Source organism: Saccoglossus kowalevskii, chromosome 15, assembly GCF_978046115.1.
Source record: "Saccoglossus kowalevskii chromosome 15, keSacKowa6.1, whole genome shotgun sequence".
Lineage (NCBI taxonomy): Eukaryota > Metazoa > Hemichordata > Enteropneusta > Harrimaniidae > Saccoglossus > Saccoglossus kowalevskii.
Window position 1 is genome coordinate 6,857,929 of NC_140655.1, and position 22,290 is coordinate 6,880,218.

The 22,290-nt window shown below is 34.0% G+C and overlaps 1 protein-coding gene across 1 annotated transcript; it reads left to right on the forward strand.

The window, feature by feature from the left end:
* Window positions 1–15,621: 15,621 nt before the first annotated feature.
* LOC144357023 (ribitol 5-phosphate transferase FKRP-like) lies at window positions 15,622–20,483 on the forward strand. Its single transcript, XM_078011583.2, has 2 exons — window positions 15,622–15,991; window positions 19,786–20,483. Exons 1-2 carry the CDS (start codon window positions 15,684–15,686, stop codon window positions 20,255–20,257), a joined length of 780 nt encoding a protein of 259 aa, XP_077867709.2. The 5' UTR covers window positions 15,622–15,683; the 3' UTR covers window positions 20,258–20,483.
* The last annotated feature ends 1,807 nt before the right edge of the window (window positions 20,484–22,290 follow it).

Below are 22,290 nucleotides of genomic sequence, written 5' to 3' on the forward strand. Positions count from 1 at the left end.
ATTTATTTATTAACTATTATTAATAACTCCACGTTGTGTGTACGGTGTACCTGTATTTATTAACTATTATTAATAACTCCACGTTGTGTGTACGGTGTACTTGTATTTATTAACTATTATTATTAACTCCACGTTGTGTGTACGGTGTACTTGTATTTATTAACTATTATTAATAACTCCACGTTGTGTGTACGGTGTACTTGTATTTATTTATTTATTAACTATTATTAATAACTCCACGTTGTGTGTACAGTGTACTTGTATTTATTAACTATTATTAATAACTCCACGTTGTGTGTACGGTGTACTTGTATTTATTAACTATTATTAATAACTCCACGTTGTGTGTACGGTGTACTTGTATTTATTAACTATTATTAATAACTCCACGTTGTGTGTACGGTGTACTTGTATTTATTTATTTATTAACTATTATTAATAACTCCACGTTGTGTGTACGGTGTACTTGTATTTATTAACTATTATTAATAACTCCACGTTGTGTGTACGGTGTACTTGTATTTATTAACTATTATTAATAACTCCACGTTATATAACATAACACCCCACCTTTTGCTACTTCTCACTTACGTTTTATTGTCAATGGTTTGTTTTACTGGTCTTTCTGAATTTTAGATGTGCGTTCATGCGTTGGCTGTCAATCATGGTATTGAATAAAACCTGTTGTTAATATTTAATATTGCATTGCTCACGTTATATCTACCACACTAAGGACGTGGACAATGAGATATAAAATATATATGTTGCCGGAACTTCCGTGGACGTTCCGTGCATGGAAGATAGTAGGGGAAGAGAGAGGACAAGTATTTGTCCAGAATTAACTCTTATAGTCTTTGGGACGAATTAACTTGTGGGACGAATCGACCGTACCCCGGTAGGAAGTGTGTTTGTTTGTAATTGTTGGTGGCAAAATAGCGGCCATAGCGTGTCAATGTTTACAAACAAGCGTCTACCCATGAGCCTTTGCGTTTTTAGCGTGTGTTGTTATTATCGCTTGGGCCTCAATTCCCGGGCCGCCCGTGCGCAGGTGACGACCCTCCCGGTTTAATATAGTGTTTTATTATTACTGTCTAACTGCCTATCAATATTCATTTATTTAACTTAGTAATCCGACAATATTCTAGAAGATAATTATTAATTAGTATGTATTGAGCAAAGTAAACATCAGATACATACAAACTATTACGTGCTAGTATAGGAAAACAAACAACAATGAATTATGATAATGAACATTTTTTTGATGTACTCATTGCAACTTTATTAGTTTATATATAAGCTACACATTTATTTATCAGTGATACAATTTTTATTTTATTATTTTCAGGGTTCTAGATCGTGTTGCTTTTCAAAAAATATATAATGCGGAAAAGGCACGTCCGCGATTTTGACATTGATATCCGACCAATCTGATTTCATGATTTTATCGCTTATTTCGATGATGTCATGGAAATCGTAACTATGTTTATTTGTGTGTTTGTGTGTGTGTGGGGGGGGGGGGTGTTTGTGTGGTAACAATGTTGTGACGACTTCAATTTAACTTTACATCGACGTGTGACGACAAGACCTACATTGTGAGGACCCTCACTATTTTAATAATTTATATTAATATTTTATCGAATTTAAGTCAATTTTGCAAAGCTTAGGTTAAGGTAGAGATGCAGTTTACCTGACAGTTATTTTAATTAGTTAATTAGGAAACCAAGATGACCACTCTTGTCCACAAAAATATATATTTTAGGAAAGCTTATTGTATGAATTTTAAAATTTTGTATTTTTTTATGGACACTGTAGTTTGAAATATGCACAAAAATGTGCTTTTTTGGTCAAAAGTGATTTGAAAAAAAATAGCTTCTAAACCATGCTTCTGTTTCCTGTCAAAATTGGTTTATGGGTACATCTGTTTACTATGAAGAAAGTGCCGTCTTCAAAACTGTCTACCAGTTGTCAATTTTGCAGGGCGGCAGCTCAAATTTCACTACTTCAAGTTTATGCATAAATTAACACTAGTTGTCTGTACGATTGTTGTAACACTGTTCAACCAAAAACAATGCCCGACGGCATTTTGAAGATAAATACATTGTCAATCATTTGTGAAAATTTCAAAACAAAAGGTCAAACAAAGCGTCTCGGAGCTATTTTTTTTAAAAAGTTCTTGGATGTGCACTAAAAAGAAGCTGAGATAATTACTATTTTTTATTACAATTCACTCAGTAAGAAGTTTGCTAATGCTCATAATTAAAATGGCTGTAACAGTTTCAAATTTAAATGTATTATCGTTTTGTTAAAAGTTAAAGATAGTGCATAATATGGAGATCCCGTCATTTCTTTTTTTCACCATGTTTCTTTTTTATTATTTATGTACAGCCTTGCTAAATCTTGCTAAGCATTCAAAAGAGAGAATGTTTGCACCTGTTATCTATATTTTAAAATCGTTTTTGAGTATGTTTCATTATTCCCAATTCTACAAAATTTTAACAGTCTATAGCCAAGACAATTTTTCACTCCCATGTGCCCACGAACCTGCATCTCTAACTTAATATTAAAATAATTTCCCCCTTTTACAAAACCTAAGCTTCACAAACATTTTCATATTCAGTCACGGGATATTAAACTTGTATTTAATTAAACTCAATTGAAACGCAACCCTATATAGGAACGCGTTTTAATCGAGTTCATATCGTATCTATATTAAAAGTTAATCCAATGTGTGTCGTCACAATGACGGTAAGACGTGTATGTGTGTGCGTGTATATGTGAACGCTTGAACGTGGTGCGTACGATTGAACGCACCACGAAGGCAAAACTTAAAACAGTGTGCCTGTGGTTGCCACTCATTGGGCATGACGTAGAAACCAAACAAGACAGTGTTCAAGCCACGCAGCCCGATTAATAAAACTACTTCCTCTGTTTTCAAACGGTGAAGGACGTGCTTACACTACAGTCCCTGATAGTTTAGGTCTTTAGTACGATAATTTTCCAACAGTGTGATAGTCAGTATTTATTGCCTGTTCTACTCTAATACTGATGCAATTACCAAGAATGGCTATGATGCTGGGAAAGTGTGTTTTATATTTGTGTGTGTGTGACAGGGCAGAGGTGAGCAACATAGTTACCTCAGAAAGGTCTACACAGTGCCGATTACGAAATTAGTCAAGAAAAGTTCTCTGCGTCATCGAAAGGTGCAAATAAAAGACATGTTGGAGAGGTGGTATACGTATTAACTCATCCTCCACCAATTAACGAGGTTGATAACATCGAACATATTATTTCAGTGAACCCGTTAATGGAGAGGAATCCTCCACGGCGGGGGGGGGGGTGATCTCTCTATCATTGATGGTACAATGTTTCCAATGCAATCCACATTAGGATATTGATGCATTTAAAGTACACCATACACACATACTTTTCAGGGAGTTAGTATTGTAAATGAACCCTTTAATGATAATTCGCAGTATATCTCATGTCTGTCTAATTATAGATATACGGGATCACATGTCAAGAGGTTGAATTAAACGTAACTCCTCACGTGTCTCCTATATGTCGCAGTTGAGAAAACAGTCTTATCCAAAAATTTCTGGCGCAAACAAAATACTTAAAGAAATTCATATATACATGTATCAAATTTATTCCAAATGTATTTCAAATTTAAAATTGCCAGTACTATAATGCACAACAGCTTAATGGGGAGTGAGGGTGGCTGGTACAGTTTATAGGAAATAAAAACGGAAATAAGATTAAATTTCATTTACAGTAAAAAAAAATAGGTTTTTACAGTTTACAGATAAAGCAAATTCCTAATCACATTTTTATAATATATTTAATAATATGTGTTTAAAAATCGAAATCTACACATGCATAAATTATACATAGATATGTATATATATATATTATATTTATCCGCTTATTGATGGTGTATTTATAAGTAAGATTCGTGCAAAGTGCAACAGATAACATGGAAGATGACAGAGCTGCTGATGTCACTGTAGCTTAACTCAAGGCCTATACAATTGATATTAGACTGCCAAACTGTAAGGTATATTTTATTAATTATTATATATGATGCCCTTCCTTTCACTGGTGTCATCCGATCTTGTACAAAAAGGAACAATCTGTTAACTATGTTCCATGTTAGTTTACAATAATCATTTCTCCTCATGCGTATTTAGCAGTGTATCAATGTTTTTTCCAAAATAAAATGGTATTATTGACCTTAAATTTCAAAAAGTACATCACATATTCAGTAGATAAACATAATACTAAAGTATTCAATGTCCATGGTAATTTTTTCATATCATATGTATTCTATAAAAAGCTCACTGGCTTATCGTTTGAAATAGCATAGCGAAACAGAATCGACATTATTCTACACGTATTAGTATAAACCTGTATTTTGAAATGCTAAAATTAATATACAGAATATACAGTATACTAGTTGCCAACAAATGGTTCAATTATATTTTCTCAGCGTTTGTAATATAATATCTTAATTTACAGACAAACAGTACAATGGTAATGTACATTTTTCAGTGATTTTTGAAACAACTACATTTGTGTATTCATAATCTCAGAAATTGCGTCCTAGGAGAATTTGAATAGCTATTTTTACATTTATAGAGTTTTAAAACGCTCGTGGAATTTCAAAATTCATTACACTTTTATATTTTTGCGTTTGCTCGTGTGTATTTGAAATTAGATTTACTACTGTTACAGACCCCAACATAATTGCTTTTCCATAGCACCATAATGCTTCTGTAATGCAAAATAGTAACCCAGTTAAGTGGTTGTGTGTGTGCGTGTTATTTCATTAAAAACTGTATAAAACATATCTTTTTACCCACTAAACATCACAATGCTATTTCAAAAATTAAGCACTATGACGTTTTGTAAACATTTTAAAGCCGTTACACACGATCTTGCCACATTTAGAGCTCAAAGATAAAGGTAGCGGTATTAGTTTATTTATGTTTTGTACATACAGTTCTCGGCGCATTTTCTTGTCAAAGATTCAAATTCATATCTTGGAACTCCAGGCACATGTAAGCCACATTACACGACATATTTCAGGGACAACATGTCAAAGGGCAAGTTTCTACTGTGTGTTGTTGTGTATTCTGGTTGTGCCACACATATTCCTTGGGGATGGTCTTTTTTTTATTTAAACAATATTTTTATTTCGTTTCAATAATATAAACATACAACACAAATTATTACATTACAGAGTGGTAGGAGGAAGGAAAATTAAAAATAAGAGTAAGAAAATAAGAAAAAAAATTGATCTGGTATAACATCTAAATTTGCCCATTATCTAGCAAATTAGTTAATGGTTCCCATTCTGATAATGGATAAGCTCTTTATTTTTGTTTATTGCGATTTGTAGTTAAATCTTTCCTATTTTCCCTGATTCAACTCTTTATATGCGTATTTTACATATTTTTTAAATACTAAAATAAAATGATTTTCCAATATATTTTCCAGTTCACATAGACCTATACTAATATATTTGACATTACAAACAATATTAGCAATCACTTTGCAACAGTCTCCACAGTCTCTTTACAAGAATACAGTTAACAAATAGGTGTTCTAATGTATTTTTTTTTTCTTTTTCACAAAAAGAACAGTGGGGGAATTGATTATTTTCCATTTATACAGTTTAACATTAGTTTTTAAAACTCTGTGTAGAATTTTGTATTGGAGTGCTCTGTGGAAATTGTTGTCTAGAAAGGTAATTTGAAAATTACATTTTGTTTCATTCCATACAAATGTTGGAAGTCTATGGCAATATTTGTCTCTTCAATAATGTTTTATACACCTTTTTGCTTGTCAGTGTATTAATTGCAACATACTTAGAATTCCATTCGACTTTGTTTTGAAAATCACACCACTCATGGGTATTAGCATAAATGTTCTCTCTCCAGTCATCTGGTATTGAAGAGAGTGATACCTTTTCCCTTCCAATATTGCCAGTCATGAAAGTTTCCATAGAAATTGATTTTTTTCTTGCCAAACTTTTCAGATAGACTGTACGATAGCCAATTTTTAAAAATCCATTGTTTCATAATATTTGTTTATCAATTTTAGATGTTGTTTTTGGAGAGTATGATTCCCGGATAATACCATAATAAAAGGGTGGAATTTGATTTCCAAATTGTGATTCATCATAGTTGCAAAAAAAACATTGTTCCCAACTTTTTTCAGTAGTCCCTTCAATATATCCTTCCATCCGGCTTGGCCATCAGAAACAAACCGTTTCGACCACATAAGGAGTCCATCTCAATCATATTTAATCCACCCCTTTCAATATCTGAAATAAGGATGTTTCTTTTAAATTTATCCTTTCCATCCCAAATATAATTGTAAATAATACTATTGATTTTTTTGATAATTGATTTTGGCACTGAAATCATTGATGCTATTATATATGAATTGGAAAAATACAAGGGTTTTAAGGATCTGTATTTTACCAATTATTGAGTTTTCTTCTAGACCATAATGAGCATACTGACTTTAGACTGTTAATTTTTTTGAAAAAGTTTCTTCAATAGACATGTCAGATGCATAGGTAAAAAAAACTCCCAAAATTGTTATTTCATTCGACCATTTAATATTTATTTTCCCCTTTGGTCTGTGACCATACCCCAACAAAAGTGCCTCAGTTTTATTTAGATTTAATCCTGAACATTTTCCAAATTTGTTAACTATATTGAAGAGCGGTATCATTGAGGTGGGTTTGATTGTAGAGGTTATGTCGTCTGCATAATAACTAACTTAATACATTTTTGAAAGGTGCCAATACCTTTTATAGTTGGATTATTTCGAATACTAATTGCAAGTAATTCCACTACTGTTATAAACAGATAACAGGGGGATAAGGGGTCTCCCTGTCGCACACCTTTTGCAAACTGAAAATAACCAGTTGACATTCCATGATTCATCGCGCAGGAAGTGATGCTACTGTAAAACGTTTTTACCCAATTTATAAAGGAGTTACCAAAATTAAATACCCCCAATGTTTTTATCAGAAATTTGTGATCAACTGAATCAAAAGCCTTTTTGAAGTCCAGTGATATTAACACCCATGTGTATTTCACCTATAATTCTGTCCTTCACAAACGCACATTGGTCTGGGTGAATGATAGTTGGTAGGATGGCATAAATGCGTTTTGCAATTGCTTTAGAGGCTATTTGACATCACTATTAATGAGAGAAATTGGTCTATAGTTTTCAAGGAATGTTTTATCTTTGCCTTTGTTAGCAATCAGGATTATGACCCCTTGTCTTTGCGACTCTGTTAACTGTCCCCTTCTATGAGAGAAATGTAAGCTATTGAGTAATTGTGAACTAATAATGTTCCAAAATGCTAAATAAAATTCAATTGACAAGCCATCAGTACCCGGTGTTTTATCTCTTGGTAATAAGGTTAGGGCTCTAGAACATTCATTCAAAGTTAGTGCTCATAGGAAACACGGTCGAAAAGCCGGTGAAATTAGCTGAAATCGAGAAAACAACACAAACTTAACTTTGAAGAAATTCTAAACAACCAAATTTGAATATGTTGCATATGTAGGGGTAATCTTGTTATACTATTCAGTGGGGTGTCAACAACCATTCCAAAATACCGTTTTCTGAAAATGTATTGTCCTTTGTTGTCGGGTGTGTTTAAACCGAAGAACGAAAAACAAGAACGAACTTGAAGAACGAAGACAGAATATTCATACTGTTTAATCATAACAGTTTAATACATTTACATGCAGTCATCGTTCATACTGTTTAATCATAACATATATATTCTTCGTTCTTCGGTTTAAACACACCCTTTGTTTTCACCATGATGCGGTGAAAATGCCTGACCCGAGTATAAATGTCGCTGCACACAGTGATAGCTGTGTTGGCTTGGATGTCGAGGCGCTTTCTGGCAGTCATTGTAACATAGCTTTCTATTGGTCGGTAACCTTTCTATCGCGCAACCACGTGACATACACGGTTATGAATAGAATGACCGCACGGAACCGTGCAGGCGGACGATGAGAATTCCTGGCACAAACAAAATACTAAAAGAAATTCATATATAAATATATCAAATGTATTCCAAATTTAAAATTGCGAATACCATACTGCACAACAGTTAAATCGGAGCGGGTGGCCGGTACAGGTTACAGGAAATAAAAACGGTAAATAAAATGAAAATTCCATTTACAGTAAAAGCAAATTCCTAATCACATTTTTAGAATATATTTAATAATCAAAACAGATTCGGGTTACGCATGTTCGTCTAGTTTCAGTGAGGGCGCTCAACACATTGTTTGGATCCGTTTTTTTTTTGTCGGTGACTGTGGTGTACGCGTCTACTTATAGTGGTGAGGAGCTTTGCCACTGAAGAGCAACGTTTGGATTGATTCACAATTCTTGCTCAGCACTTGAAAAGACTGCACCCTAATCTTAGACGGTGATTTGAAAATTTTACACAGCTTTAAACTAAATGATGCATGACATATTTGCCATGGCAACAACACAAATTATACACGGTGTGGTGGTGGTGGTGGTGACAGCCGTGCTCGCCTCGGCAGATTTCCATCAATATACGCATTTTTAATATAATTAAATCTTAACAACCATAATTATTTATGGTGTATGAACACATACGTCTGGAGAGTAAAAATCAAATTCTTTTGATTAACGATTTCTGACTCAAATTGCGAACAAGTGGGAACCGTGATACTAAAATACAAACAAGGTGGAATGTAGGAAAAATTAAAATACAACTCTTAAAGCGGGGGGGGGGGGGCGTTATCATTCTGCGCATGCGGCAGACGGCTATAGCGTGTCATTGTTTACAAACAAGTCTCTCCCCCATGACCCTTTGACATTTTAGCTTTCGTTGTTATCGTCACTTGAGACTTAATTCCCGCGCGAACGCAAGTACTGTTTGTATAAATATAACGAACACAGGCGACCTGCCCCAGGTCCTCAAACCAAAACATTCAAACTTCTTCTAGAGGGCGCACCTCTGGATTTGATGCTGATCTTTTTAAAAGTGTTCAGCACATGAATCCGTGATGGCAACCTCCAAGGATTATAATTTCTTTTTTTTTAAATGGTTTCATGTGAGTCTATGCAGCAATTACAATATTTTTTCAAAAAACTCTCTCCTGCTTTTTCGTTCCGTCATGATGGGTGATATAGTGATATATACGGTTCACCATGATCAAAGTTGTTGTATTTCTGGTCATCATATTGATGACAATATTAATTTAAACTATTTGATGTTGTTGTTGCACTTGACCAGCAAAAATATTCAATAGAAAATATCACACGTATTTACTTTAAAAACTTGAAGCGTTTGGTTTTGGCACTCGTCTATTTGCATATATATCTGTTGTATTCCGATTATCAATCTCTTGTTAGTCTTAAACAACTCACTCACGACACATATTGTCTTTTCAATGGCATCCGGCATGGGTGTTCACTTTCTGTACAACTATATGTAATAGTTATTGGGTCACTACTTGATATAACCAGAGCAAGTGGTATCAATGGTTTACAAATATCAAACTGAAATAAACCTATGGTAACGATGTCGAGTTGTTTATATCGTGTGGCCAGGAGTTTGTTGAAGTGGCTTAAAATATACAAATCCTCATCAAATATTCACACACTCGTTCCAAGTCTATTCGTCCCACATGCTGACTCGTCCAATGGCAAGTCGATTCATCCCACAAGTTGATTCGTCCCACATGTTTACTCGTCCAATGGCAAGTCGATTCATCCCACAAGTTGATTCGTCCCGCAGTCGATTCATCTCACATGTTTATTCGTACCAAAGTCGATTCTTCCGACTTATTATGTTGGCCTGATACTAATTTGTTCACTACGTGCAACAAGATCCGAACAACGAACTGTGTTTAATCGTAGTCGCGCGCTCATCGTGCACAGGAAAGCACGCCGAAGGATGAATGAACTCCAGTCGTTTATTGTATCGCACTTCACAATACGTTAATCCGCCAATTGTCAAATCAAGTAATTCATACTTTAGGATTATAGTATAATTTATTTATGTTCTATTAATGTTGATTAAAAACGGAAATCATGGAAAAAAGTTTATTTCTGTATATTAGGAAACACATTAAACATTGCTGAATGGATATGTAGCGCTTTCCGATTGTATGGTTACCAGTATATACAAGAGTTTTAGTTTTACGTAAATATGGTCCTTCGCTCATATTTATAATATAATCATGGTCCTTTGCTCATATTTATAATATAACCATGGTCCTTCGCTCATATTTATAATATAACCATGGTCCTTCGCTGATATTTATAATATAATCATGGTCCTTCGCTCATATTTATAATATAACCATGGTCCTTTGCTCATATTTATAATATAACCATGGTCCTTCGCTCATATTTATAATATAATCATGGTCCTTCGCTCATATTTATAATATAATCATGGTCCTTCGCTCATATTTATAATATAACCATGGTCCTTCGCTCATATTTATAATATAATCATGGTCCTTCGCTCATATTTATAATATAATCATGGTCCTTCTCTCATATTTATAATATAATCATGGTCCTTCACTCATATTTATAATATAATCATGGTCCTTCGTTCATATTTATAATATAATCATGGTCCTTCGCTCATATTTATAATATAATCATGGTCCTTCGCTCATATTTATAATATAACCATGGTCCTTCGCTCATATTTATAATATAATCATGGTCCTTCGCTCATATTTATAATATAATCATGGTCCTTCACTCATATTTATAATATAATCATGGTTCTTCGCTCATATTTATAATATAATCATGGTCCTTCGCTCATATTTATAATATAATCATGGTCCTTCGCTCATATTTATAATATAATCATGGTCCTTCGCTCATATTTATAATATAACCATGGCCCTTCGCTCATATTTATAATATAACCATGGTCCTTCGCTCATATTTATAATATAATCATGGTCCTTCGCTCATATTTATAATATAATCATGGTCCTTCGCTCATATTTATAATATAATCATGGTCCTTCGCTCATATTTATAATATAATCATGGTTCTTCGCTCATAATAAAATAAATACGATATGTGTTCTAGGTTCTTCGCGTAATTAGGTATTCGTATGCAAGGGATTTTTCCACACAAAACCGACGAATTAGGCCGAATTTTGTTATTGGTTGGCTTAATATATGCCCAACGAACCGTATTTTTGGGAAAGATTGGTATTTTTGTCCTGATTTGTAGGAATCTGAAAAACGCGTTTCACAACTTTTCAATTTATTCCAAATCTCGTGGATTTTAGATAAACGTTGAGAACTTCGAGGCGAGTTTCGTGACATATCATTTGTCTGCCGTAGGTGGCACTATTTGTGTAGACTACTATAGAAAGACTAGTACTGTAAAATGACTCTTTTTCACTGGGTTTAAATTTCACTGATTTACAATTTCAGGCATATTCAGTGGGTTTTAAATTCACAGTTTCGTCATTTAGATAATGTGTTCTATGCTAAATTTTACATATTCACTGGGTTTTAATTTAGCGCATTTTCCAGTCAGCGAAATAAGCTAAATTAAAACCCAGTGAATAATTACCCCTTCACAGTAACCTGTTTTTGTCTTTGGTCAGATGCGTGCCACATTTGTTTTGGGGATTAAATTTTTAATCCAAAAAACAACCAATTGAACTAAGGCGACTATAACGAAATAACACAATGTCTTTTATTATTTCATCAAATAACGCCAGATAGTGCGATATGTAAACAGCGAGAAGTATAGAGATAGCTTAAGGTAGAGATGCAGTTTATTTGGCTTGCTTTTTAATTGAGTAATTAGACAATGAAGATCGTATTATATATCCAACATGTTATATATTTTCTGAAAGCTTATTATACAAACTTTGTAAAACTTGTCTTTATTTTAAATATCCAGAATGCGTTTCTGATTTTGGGTCAAAAATATGCTTTTTTGGACAAAAGTGGTTTAAAAAAAATAGCTTAAAAACTTTAAGTTCGTTTGTGGGTAAAATTACATCACTGGATACCTAGGTATACTACTAATTCAAATGCGTCCACTCATCTCTCTAACGGCTTTCAAAGTCGCACAGCATGACCTCAAAGTTCACTCTTTTCTATTTTTGCATAATTTATATATCCATGTTAATTGCGGACTTGTTATTTTTGTTCCACTCGCCGTAATAAACTGTCCGGACGCATTTTGAAGGGGGAACACCTTGTCAATAATGTGTGAAAATTTCGAGGCAAATGGCCAAAGCGTCTATCAGCTATTTTAATTTAAAACCCAAGAATTCTCCAAAAATAGAAGACGAGAAAAAGGCTTATTTGCATATTTGCGCGTTAAACCGGGAATTACTGCTTTGTCATACTTTGTCATACTTTCTAGACTATTGAAAATGAAAGTTAACGTATAGACATAGACATTTTATGTAAAATCGTTGGACCAGAACAACTACTCTTGAATATATAAATCAGATACAGTTATTCATACCAGTGTTTTGATGGGGGTCGGTAAAAACACGTGGCAATGCCCAGTAAATATGGCGTCATCTCATGAATTATTAAACAGGGGGCGGTCCTAGGAAGGTGACCTTTTATCACGATCAAAACATCATGGCTTCTCTTCGATGTATTTTCAATAAAAAGTCTACGAGTATTTCAGAGCCTATGGTTCACCGTGAAGAGTACAAAGTGGGATATTAAATTATTTATCCTTGATGATTTTTATGTAGTATTGAGAACCAACTCCAGGAAGCGAATGCACAATAATGAATAATCGCGTAATCCTAGAATCGAAACGCGAGGCACAGAAGTTTTGTTCATCGTTTCCAATCCCATTTTTCCCACTGCAACATATTTGTTAAAAGAAATATTTTAATTCTGTTCGTTTTTTAAGGAGGCATTTATATATTTTTTTCCGATTTTGGCAACGCCTTATTCAGGGATTTTCTAAGACAGTCGCAGACAATCAGCGCACGGATGTACGCACAAAACATGCTGTTGTACTACCGGCGACGGTCGCCTGCAAGAAGAGAGCTCCAGCTCCTAACGTAAAAGTTTTAAAATTTCGACCGGTTTTAAATAATTAATGTTGGAAATCTGACATGTTTTAAGAGTGCAAAATTAAGTGCATTTTCGAGCGGTCGAATTTTTCTGAATAGAAATCGGCAAATGAAAAAAATAGGAGTGCTAAACAGTGTGCTTCGTTAGTTTAAAAAAAATGGAATGTCCGTCAAATTGACGTAAACTTCCCCATTTTTCACGGAAAAAGCAAAGGTCGTGGCCGAGTTGCAGGCTAAAAAACTCAAAAATCAAAACAAAATCATCAATCAGTAAGTATTATGACTAGGAAAACAAAACATCAGACGCGGAGAAGCGGTCAGCGCGTCAAAAGAGTTGTTACCGAAATGTATCAAGTTACCTCTCTCTGTGATTTATTTTTCATTGAAATTATTTGGTTGTTTTCAATTAATTTTAGCGTACCTCTGCAATTTATTTTAGCATTGTCAGTTGTTTGCTTCATTGAATTAAACGGAGTTCGTCCGGTTGCAAACAAAGCTATCTCGCACCACCTAGCAAAACTTGCGAATGATCGAAGTACAGGTACCCATTGGACAAAAGATACACAAAAGTTTGTATCTCCCCGACCCAGTGCAATATATCCGGTTAGAATCAAAGCTCACGTGCCCCTTATTTGAGGGACCAGATTCTGCCGTAAATTCGGGATGGGATTTAAAAAATAAATAAAATGGGACTTTTAAGGTGTATTTTGACGTCATTTTCTAAGTTTTACCGTAGTCATTGACGCCTATTCAAGAGTATGATGTTTATTGTGACTAGCGTGAATGGGTAAGCTTCGTTTCGACAATGAGCAGTTATCACTGTAAACAATGTTAAATTATTCTTCACATGCTCAGTTTATTTTTTGAAAACAAATATTTAAAAATAAAATCTCTAAGTCAATCAGAAACTCGGATTCATGCCTTCAAGGAAAGTCATGTTTGGACGCTCACATCGATTTTGTTTTTCGTTCGGTGGGCTGATGCCTTCAGTGTAGCTTTTGCCTCTTCCGACATAGAAATCATCTGAATCTTCTTTCTACCTCTCTTTCTTTTCACACCACGCATAATGTAATGATAAAAATTAGGAAAAAACGCTGAGGAAATATAATGTTTGGTTTGCTAGCGAGCGAGAACTGATTTAAGATTAATTGCACATGCGCGTAATTGAATGAACTATGACCCGTACAATCTCGATTTGCATATTGTCAATCAAAGGTCTTGTTATTTGGTTACTCATGCAAATTAGGCAATTGGACATAAACATTGCCACGTGTGAGTGTTTTTTATTTTCAACCAGAAAATAAACAGCAATTTTAACGGTGTTCCAATAAGAATTCATTGGTCAAATTTTCACAGAATGTTCTTTAGATATAAATCTATATAAAAAACGAAAAAAACTATTTTTGATTGAAATTCACAAATAAACTGCATCTCTACCTTAAATTTATGCTCCATTGTTAAAATATCAGCTTCCTACTGAAAATTCAATGACTTCAATCGCTTAGTTGCATGAGCATATCAAGTATTTAAACGCATTGTCCACAAAAACTAATAGGAACATTGTAGACACTGCCATTTGACCTTAATAGAAAAATCTTCACATATTCAAAATAATAAGAAATACTACTATAAAATTGCTTAATATCTCTATAAATGTAACTCACCCAAAAATTGGCCGATTTAAAAAAACACAACAATAAAAAGGTAAAAACACACAGATTTCATTTCATGTTAGATCATATGTGCCACTGCGTTTGGAACTAAATATTACAAAAACACACAAAGCAGATAAATGTAAGCGTGTTCGGGAATTTTCAGGTTGACGTGGGTCAATGAACTACCAGCAAGGTCTGCTAAGGCGTCATCCTTTGTGCGTAATCTCCAATTCACACCTACAATAGGCTTGTCTGTCTATAGTAGTCTGAGATTTTGTTCAAACATTTTACATTATTTATGATACTGTGATTTTATGTGGCATTTTAAGGCCATAGTACATTGTTTTGTACTTAATATAGAAATGTTCTTTTTGTGACAGTTTTTCCGGACGTGACTTTCAACACCACACTGGAAACATTGCTTTTAATCAGTTGAGTCGTAGATCTTACCTCTCGTCTTTAACAATCACAATCTCTTTTTTTCCATGAATTAAGTTTTGAGATAAATGAGCATACATGTCAGAGTAATGGTTGCTAACAACCAATTTGGGTTTCCATTTGGGTGTAAAAATGTAAGAAAATTGAACAATATCAGTTTTGTAGAGGGATGAACAAATGGTTCTACTTGGATTGATCGCTATACTCTATAACAAGCGAAATCTATAACAAACGTAAACAAAAATTTAAATAACCTAATTAACATAATTAACCAATTTTCAACTTTCACACTGCATCTCAAATACTGATCATAACATTTCAATAAAACTTAAAAAAACTCATAAAAATCTATTTTTACCGTCAGCTCACCCTTGTGTCATTAATAAATATATTTTGGTGCATTTCAGTTTGATTACTTATAGTGATTTCAGTGCCAAGTTTGCAATCACACAGTATTGTTTTTCTGTAAACGACGATGACCCCAGTACTAGATATCAAACGATGTTTCAGAAAACGGTTATTTCTATTGAAGTGTGGGAATATTAAATATTGGCGATTCCTACTAGTCATTATGTTGCTGTTTGCAAGTCTGTATCTCGTAGACAATTTAATGGGCACAACTCACGGTGGATGGTACGATGAATGTTATACTCCGCCCAATAAATTGGATGATTTGAGATATGCAGTACGCCAAATCATAAATATCACTGAGGAACTTAATATTACGTATTGGCTTGATTGTGGTACATTACTTGGAGCAATCAGATCTGGCGATATTTTAAGGTAAGTGATAAATGATAAATGTTACCATGGTGATGTAAATCGATTTATTCAACACAATTCTTTAGCTCACCTGGGTTTTCATCAACTAACCCAACAAAATAACGTACAAGATCGAACAAGTCACCTCAGATCATTTTTAACATAATGCAGTTCATGTAAACTTTTGAAAAATTGACTCAACGGCTAAGTACGTGTGTTTTAGAAGCTTGCGGCAAATGCCCTAAATTCTTACAATGGTGACTCTAAACACCAGAAAACAACATTGATTCTGGGAAATGAAACTGCAAGGACTTTCCTTGGGAGGTTTTAACCGAAAGCACTGAGTTTAAATGGCGAAAACTGCTTTGCTAAAAAATCAGCCATATTGGACTAACCAATCCTATTTGAGCGTTGCTGAGGGGACATCCCCGCACGAATCAGAATCATCATTTGTGATAATTACTACTGAATTGTTCACAGCGCATCTTTGAAACAGCTTCAAAACCAGTTGGTAAGGTCTTTTTTTGGTTGTGAACTGGTCAGTTATTTAGCAGCCAACAAGACATTATGCTGCTGTGAACAACTATATATTCCCGTTGTTGTGATTTTGAATATATGCTGAATGTATATGTCTGTCTGCGTGTGGTTTCAATACAACCTACAATAATGTACATGTTAGTATTCCACAACCTACAATACTGTACATGTTAGTATTCCACAACCTACAATACTGTACATGTTAGTATTCCACAACCTACAATACTGTACATGTTAGTATTCTACAACCTACAATACTGTACATGTTAGTATTCCACAACCTACAATACTGTACATGTTAGTATTCCATAACCTACAATAATGTACATGTTAGTAATATACAACCTACAATACTGTACATGTTAGTATTCCACAACCTACAATACTGTACATGTTAGTATTCCACAACCTACAATACTGTACATGTTAGTATTCTACAACCTACAATACTGTACATGTTAGTAATATACAACCTACAATACTGTACATGTTAGTATTCCACAACCTACAATACTGTACATGTTAGTATTCCACAACCTACAATACTGTACATGTTAGTATTCCACAACCTACAATACTGTACATGTTAGTATTCCACAACCTACAATACTGTACATGTTAGTAATCTACAACCTACAATACTGTACATGTTATTATTCCATAACCTACAATACTGTACATGTTAGTATTCTACAACCTACAATACTGTACATGTTAGTATTCCACAACCTACAATACTGTACATGTTAGTATTCTACAACCTACAATACTGTACATGTTAGTATTCTACAACCTACAATACTGTACATGTTAGTATTCTACAACCTACAATACTGTACATGTTAGTATTCTACAACCTACAATACTGTACATGCTAGTATTCTACAACCTACAATACTGTACATGTTAGTAATCTACAACCTACAATACTGTACATGTTATTATTCCATAACCTACAATACTGTACATGTTAGTATTCTACAACCTACAATACTGTACATGTTAGTATTCTACAACCTACAATACTGTACATGTTAGTAATCTACAACCTACAATACTGTACATGTTAGTAATCTACAACCTACAATACTGTACATGTTAGTATTCCACAACCTACAATACTGTACATGTTAGTATTCTACAACCTACAATACTGTACATGTTAGTATTCTACAACCTACAATACTGTACATGCTAGTATTCTACAATCTACAATACTGTACATGTTAGTAATATACAACCTACAATACTGTACATGTTAGTATTCCACAACCTACAATACTGTACATGTTAGTAATCTACAACCTACAATACTGTACATGTTAGTATTCCACAACCTACAATACTGTACATGTTAGTATTCTACAACCTACAATACTGTACATGTTAGTATTCTACAACCTACAATACTGTACATGCTAGTATTCTACAATCTACAATACTGTACATGTTAGTAATATACAACCTACAATACTGTACATGTTAGTATTCCACAACCTACAATACTGTACATGTTAGTATTCTACAAACTACAATACTGTACATGTTAGTATTCTCAATCTACAATACTGTACATGTAAGGGCATACGGTCGTAAAACTCCTGCACAAATAGATCCGCACAGGTGGACAATTTTTCATGTAAATATGTAGATATTAGTTTCAGTTGTACTTAGCATTTGGCAGGGGGGATCGTAACCTCTTGTGGTGAGAACCAGTGTGACTGGCCTGCCAACGGGGTGCTAAGGATTTCATTGGAAAAGTTATCAGTTACATCCGTTAATGTAATTTCGTTTTACATACCCGTAAATCAAAAATCACAATACTGTACATGTTAGTATTCTACAACCTACAATACTGTACATGTTAGTATTCTACAACCTACAATACTGTACATGTTAGTATTCTACAACCTACAATACTGTACATGTTAGTATTCCACAACCTACAATACTGTACATGTTAGTATTCCACAACCTACAATACTGTACATGTTAGTATTCTACAAACTACAATACTGTACATGTTAGTATTCTCAATCTACAATACTGTACATGTTAATATTCTACAACCTACAATACTGTACATGTTAATATTCTACAACCTACAACCTGTTTGCTTCATCGATTGGTGATTGGTTATTGGTTATAAGGTTGATTGATATATATCGATAAATCTTACCTGCTATCGACAACAATCCTCGGTACCGAATGTGGGTGAAAAGGGACGGTATTTACAAAGTGATGTTTTCACTGTGGCCGTTAATTAACAACTTGTTTATTTACACGTATGTGATAGGACATGAAATAAACATAAACGTGATCCAGATGTAACATGTTAATGTTCTAAAACCTACAAAACTGCCTGTGATAATATCAGTTGTACTACAACATGATTGGTTTGTGTGATAGTATTATTGATTTGTGACGTATTAAGTGTTTATTATTTGCATTGTGTTTATAAGCTGCAAGTGGTTAATGTATTATATACTAGTATATACTGTTATAGTATATTGCTGTTTTTCATTAATACCCTGCGTGATTTTGATTAAACTTTGAATCATCAAAGTTACTTTCATATTTCATATATGTTTGAAATTACTAGCCCTGTGGTCGGGTAGATCTTTTGTGAAAAAAAATATATATTTTACAAAAATAGCAAAATGTATTGTTGTCAAAATTATGTACCTAGAAGTCTGATCCAATCGTTTTGACACATGCAACATGTAAAACAAGTATGAACAACAATCCATGAAAGTTCCATGATTTAGCGAACTCTCACACCATGCATGCATGATTTCACTGAAATCTCACTCGATGCATGATTTGAACGGCCGTTATATGCAAGAGTTCCAGTTGATCCGACCTTTAAAGAGCTTTAAAGCTTTAAAGAGCTGAAGTTGACACTCTATTTGGTGTTTTTACACTGTTTTGAAAATGATGAGTCGGTTTTTAAGGATGGGGCCTCCACCAAAGAAGCAAAAAATAAAAATGTGACTCCAAAGGTCTGAATAGAGTGGGCGTATGATAAAACCAAAAGTATATGGAAAATTGTCCCATCATGGAAAACAATGTAGTGAAACAATTGATAATAATAAAATATTGAAATCATAAACAGGGCTGTTAAATTTCAAATTTTGTCAACATTGTCTCTAAAAGAGATCTCCCAGTTCTACAAAATGCTGAAATGGTTGTATTTAATGCAGATACCCCACATATACCCATAACAGTGTACAGACAATCATACATTTGAATCCTGTTCCTATCTTTTACTACAACAGGTACGACCACGATGCTGATATCAGTATAGTGTACAAGCCAACAACGGCCATTCAAATCAGTCATCTTCTCAAGAATGCTGTTAATAACATTGGAATGAAATATATAAGCTTTGGAGAGATTAATCCAACTACTAAACGTAAGGAAACATCATTTGGGAGGGTCCGATATAACGATGTGTACATCGATATTTATGGATGGCAGATACGTGATGGGGTATTTCAAGGCAGACCACAGCAGATATTACATAAACCATATCCGGATTACAAAATGTTGTTACTCAACAAATGGATTGAGAAATATGTCATAGAAGTTTATGAGTTTCCTTTGGCATGGTTACACCCAAGACGACAGATTGAATTTATTGGTATTAAAGCAATGGTACCAAACAATGCAGATGCTTTACTGACTGCTCTCTATCCATTTAAGAAGTTTGCTGTGCCATATAAGTTGAAATGCTGGTTACCATTTTAGGGCGAAAAAGTTTTTTTTTCTGCATATTTCAGGACAAACCAATCAAAAACACAGTGGTGGTAGTGTATTGCTTATGGCAGCCTAATAGTCTTATATGGTCTTTATTTACAAATTCAAGGTCATAAAAATATTTAAATGTACAAGAAGAATATTGAAAAATAAAAATATTTTACATGTACAAGAGGAATATTTAAATAAAATCACATATCACGTTCCTAAGTTTCAATGCTTGAAAGATGTATGTAGCCAGTGGTTGTAAAATGTCAGAATTTTGGGAACTAACAAGATCTACAAATTTATCAAAAGACGGGGTATTATCAAATGTATTGGGTAAGTATGAGGTTCGCAATTCATGGTAATATGCGCAAACAAGGAGCAAGTGAAACTCATTTTCAATTTCATCTATGTCACAAAGTGGGTAAATACATTCGTCTCTCTCAATTACACCACGATCTCTTTCAATGGGAAGGCAATGAGAAGAACGTCGAAACCGTGCAAGAGCTACTCTATGGAAATAAATTACAACAGATTTTAAGTATTTTTCCGGCTGCAATGTAACCTTAAATTCCCGATATATAACCAGTTTGTCTAAGGAACAAATATCAGTAAGCCACTCAAGATGTAGGTATTTCTTAAAAAGACATGAAAATACGCTTAAAATTCCTGAATATTGCCAACATTCTGTGAATACCAAACATGTTCTAATTTACACAAAAACAATAGTTTCCTTATGTCTGCCACCCAGGGAGGTTCACCTTCACCCCCGATTTGTCTATGTTATATAACATGTTGTAGCATTTACGTGGGTATCTGTTACTTGGCATATTTATGATTTTAGCCTAATATTTGATGCATCGTTTTGCGGTGTAAAAGAAAATGGGGTAATTTCCACACTCGCCCAGTACACAATTGTTAGGTGATCGTGTGGAGACACCTATATATCTGCAAGCAAGGTATTGGATACGTTCCAGACATTCATATTTCTTTAAACCCCCAGACCTCCGAACCATAGTTTAAAATAAGTAAAATCATGGAATCAAAAATTTTAAAGAATGAATCATAATTTAAAGGGCCAATTTTTCTAGTATTTTTCATAATAGCCATAAATGTTTTATAGCATGTTGTGCAAAGGACTTCGCAGATGTCCACTGTAACCGACATGATAATAAAATTCCCAAATATTTGTAATGTGAAACTACCCTAGCTGATGTATTTCTGGCAACAACATAGTGTATTTCCGATAGCAATACAGTGTATTTCTCTTAGTAGCACAGGGTATTACTGCTGGCAGTAACAAGTTATACCGGTATAACCATGCGTAGTGATGTGCATATTTTCTTATTTGTTTTGACAAAACAAAGCAGAAGATAACTTTTGAAAAGAACGGAACCACTAAATGAATGATTCTCGAAACTAAAATATATGAAAAATATAACAAAATGAATGCATATATATTTATCTTCTACAAAATGCTGCATTTTTATATTTTATGATTCGACTGATCATTATAATGAAACATGCCATACGATTGACTACGTGGTCTGCATTCTGAGATCTACGGTGATGCCTTCTCTTCATTCCATGGCAATCACTATAACTTGGTATTCTGTTATATTTCATGTATAACTTGAGCACTAAGAAGTGTAGACCACTTCTATCAATATGAACACCATCGCTATAATATAGGTCACCACTACTTTCTAGCTTATGTTTGACAAACACACGGTATTCAAATTTGTTGCAAATATTTCCGACTATTATTTATATAAGACATCTTATATATTTGATTTGAAGCATAGAATAGGAGGATACTTTGAAGCGAGAGGGTTGTCACCAGCACACGCGTGAGAATTGAGTTTCATCGACGATAACAACACACTAAAACGCAAAGGCTCATGGGTAGACGCTTGTTTGTAAACAATAACACGCTATGACCATCTTACGCATGCGCAGGTGACGACTCCCCCGCTTTAAACAACAATAACAGCATTATGACGAACTTTCCTTGTAAATTTATATATTGATAGTAAAGC

Coding starts and splice junctions, on each gene's coding strand:
- LOC144357023 (XM_078011583.2), top strand. CDS start 15,684: ATGACCCCAGTACTAGATATCAAACGATGTTTCAGAAAACGGTTATTT. Junction 15,992..19,785: donor AGATCTGGCGATATTTTAAG/GTAAGTGATAAA, acceptor TTACTACAACAG/GTACGACCACGATGCTGATA.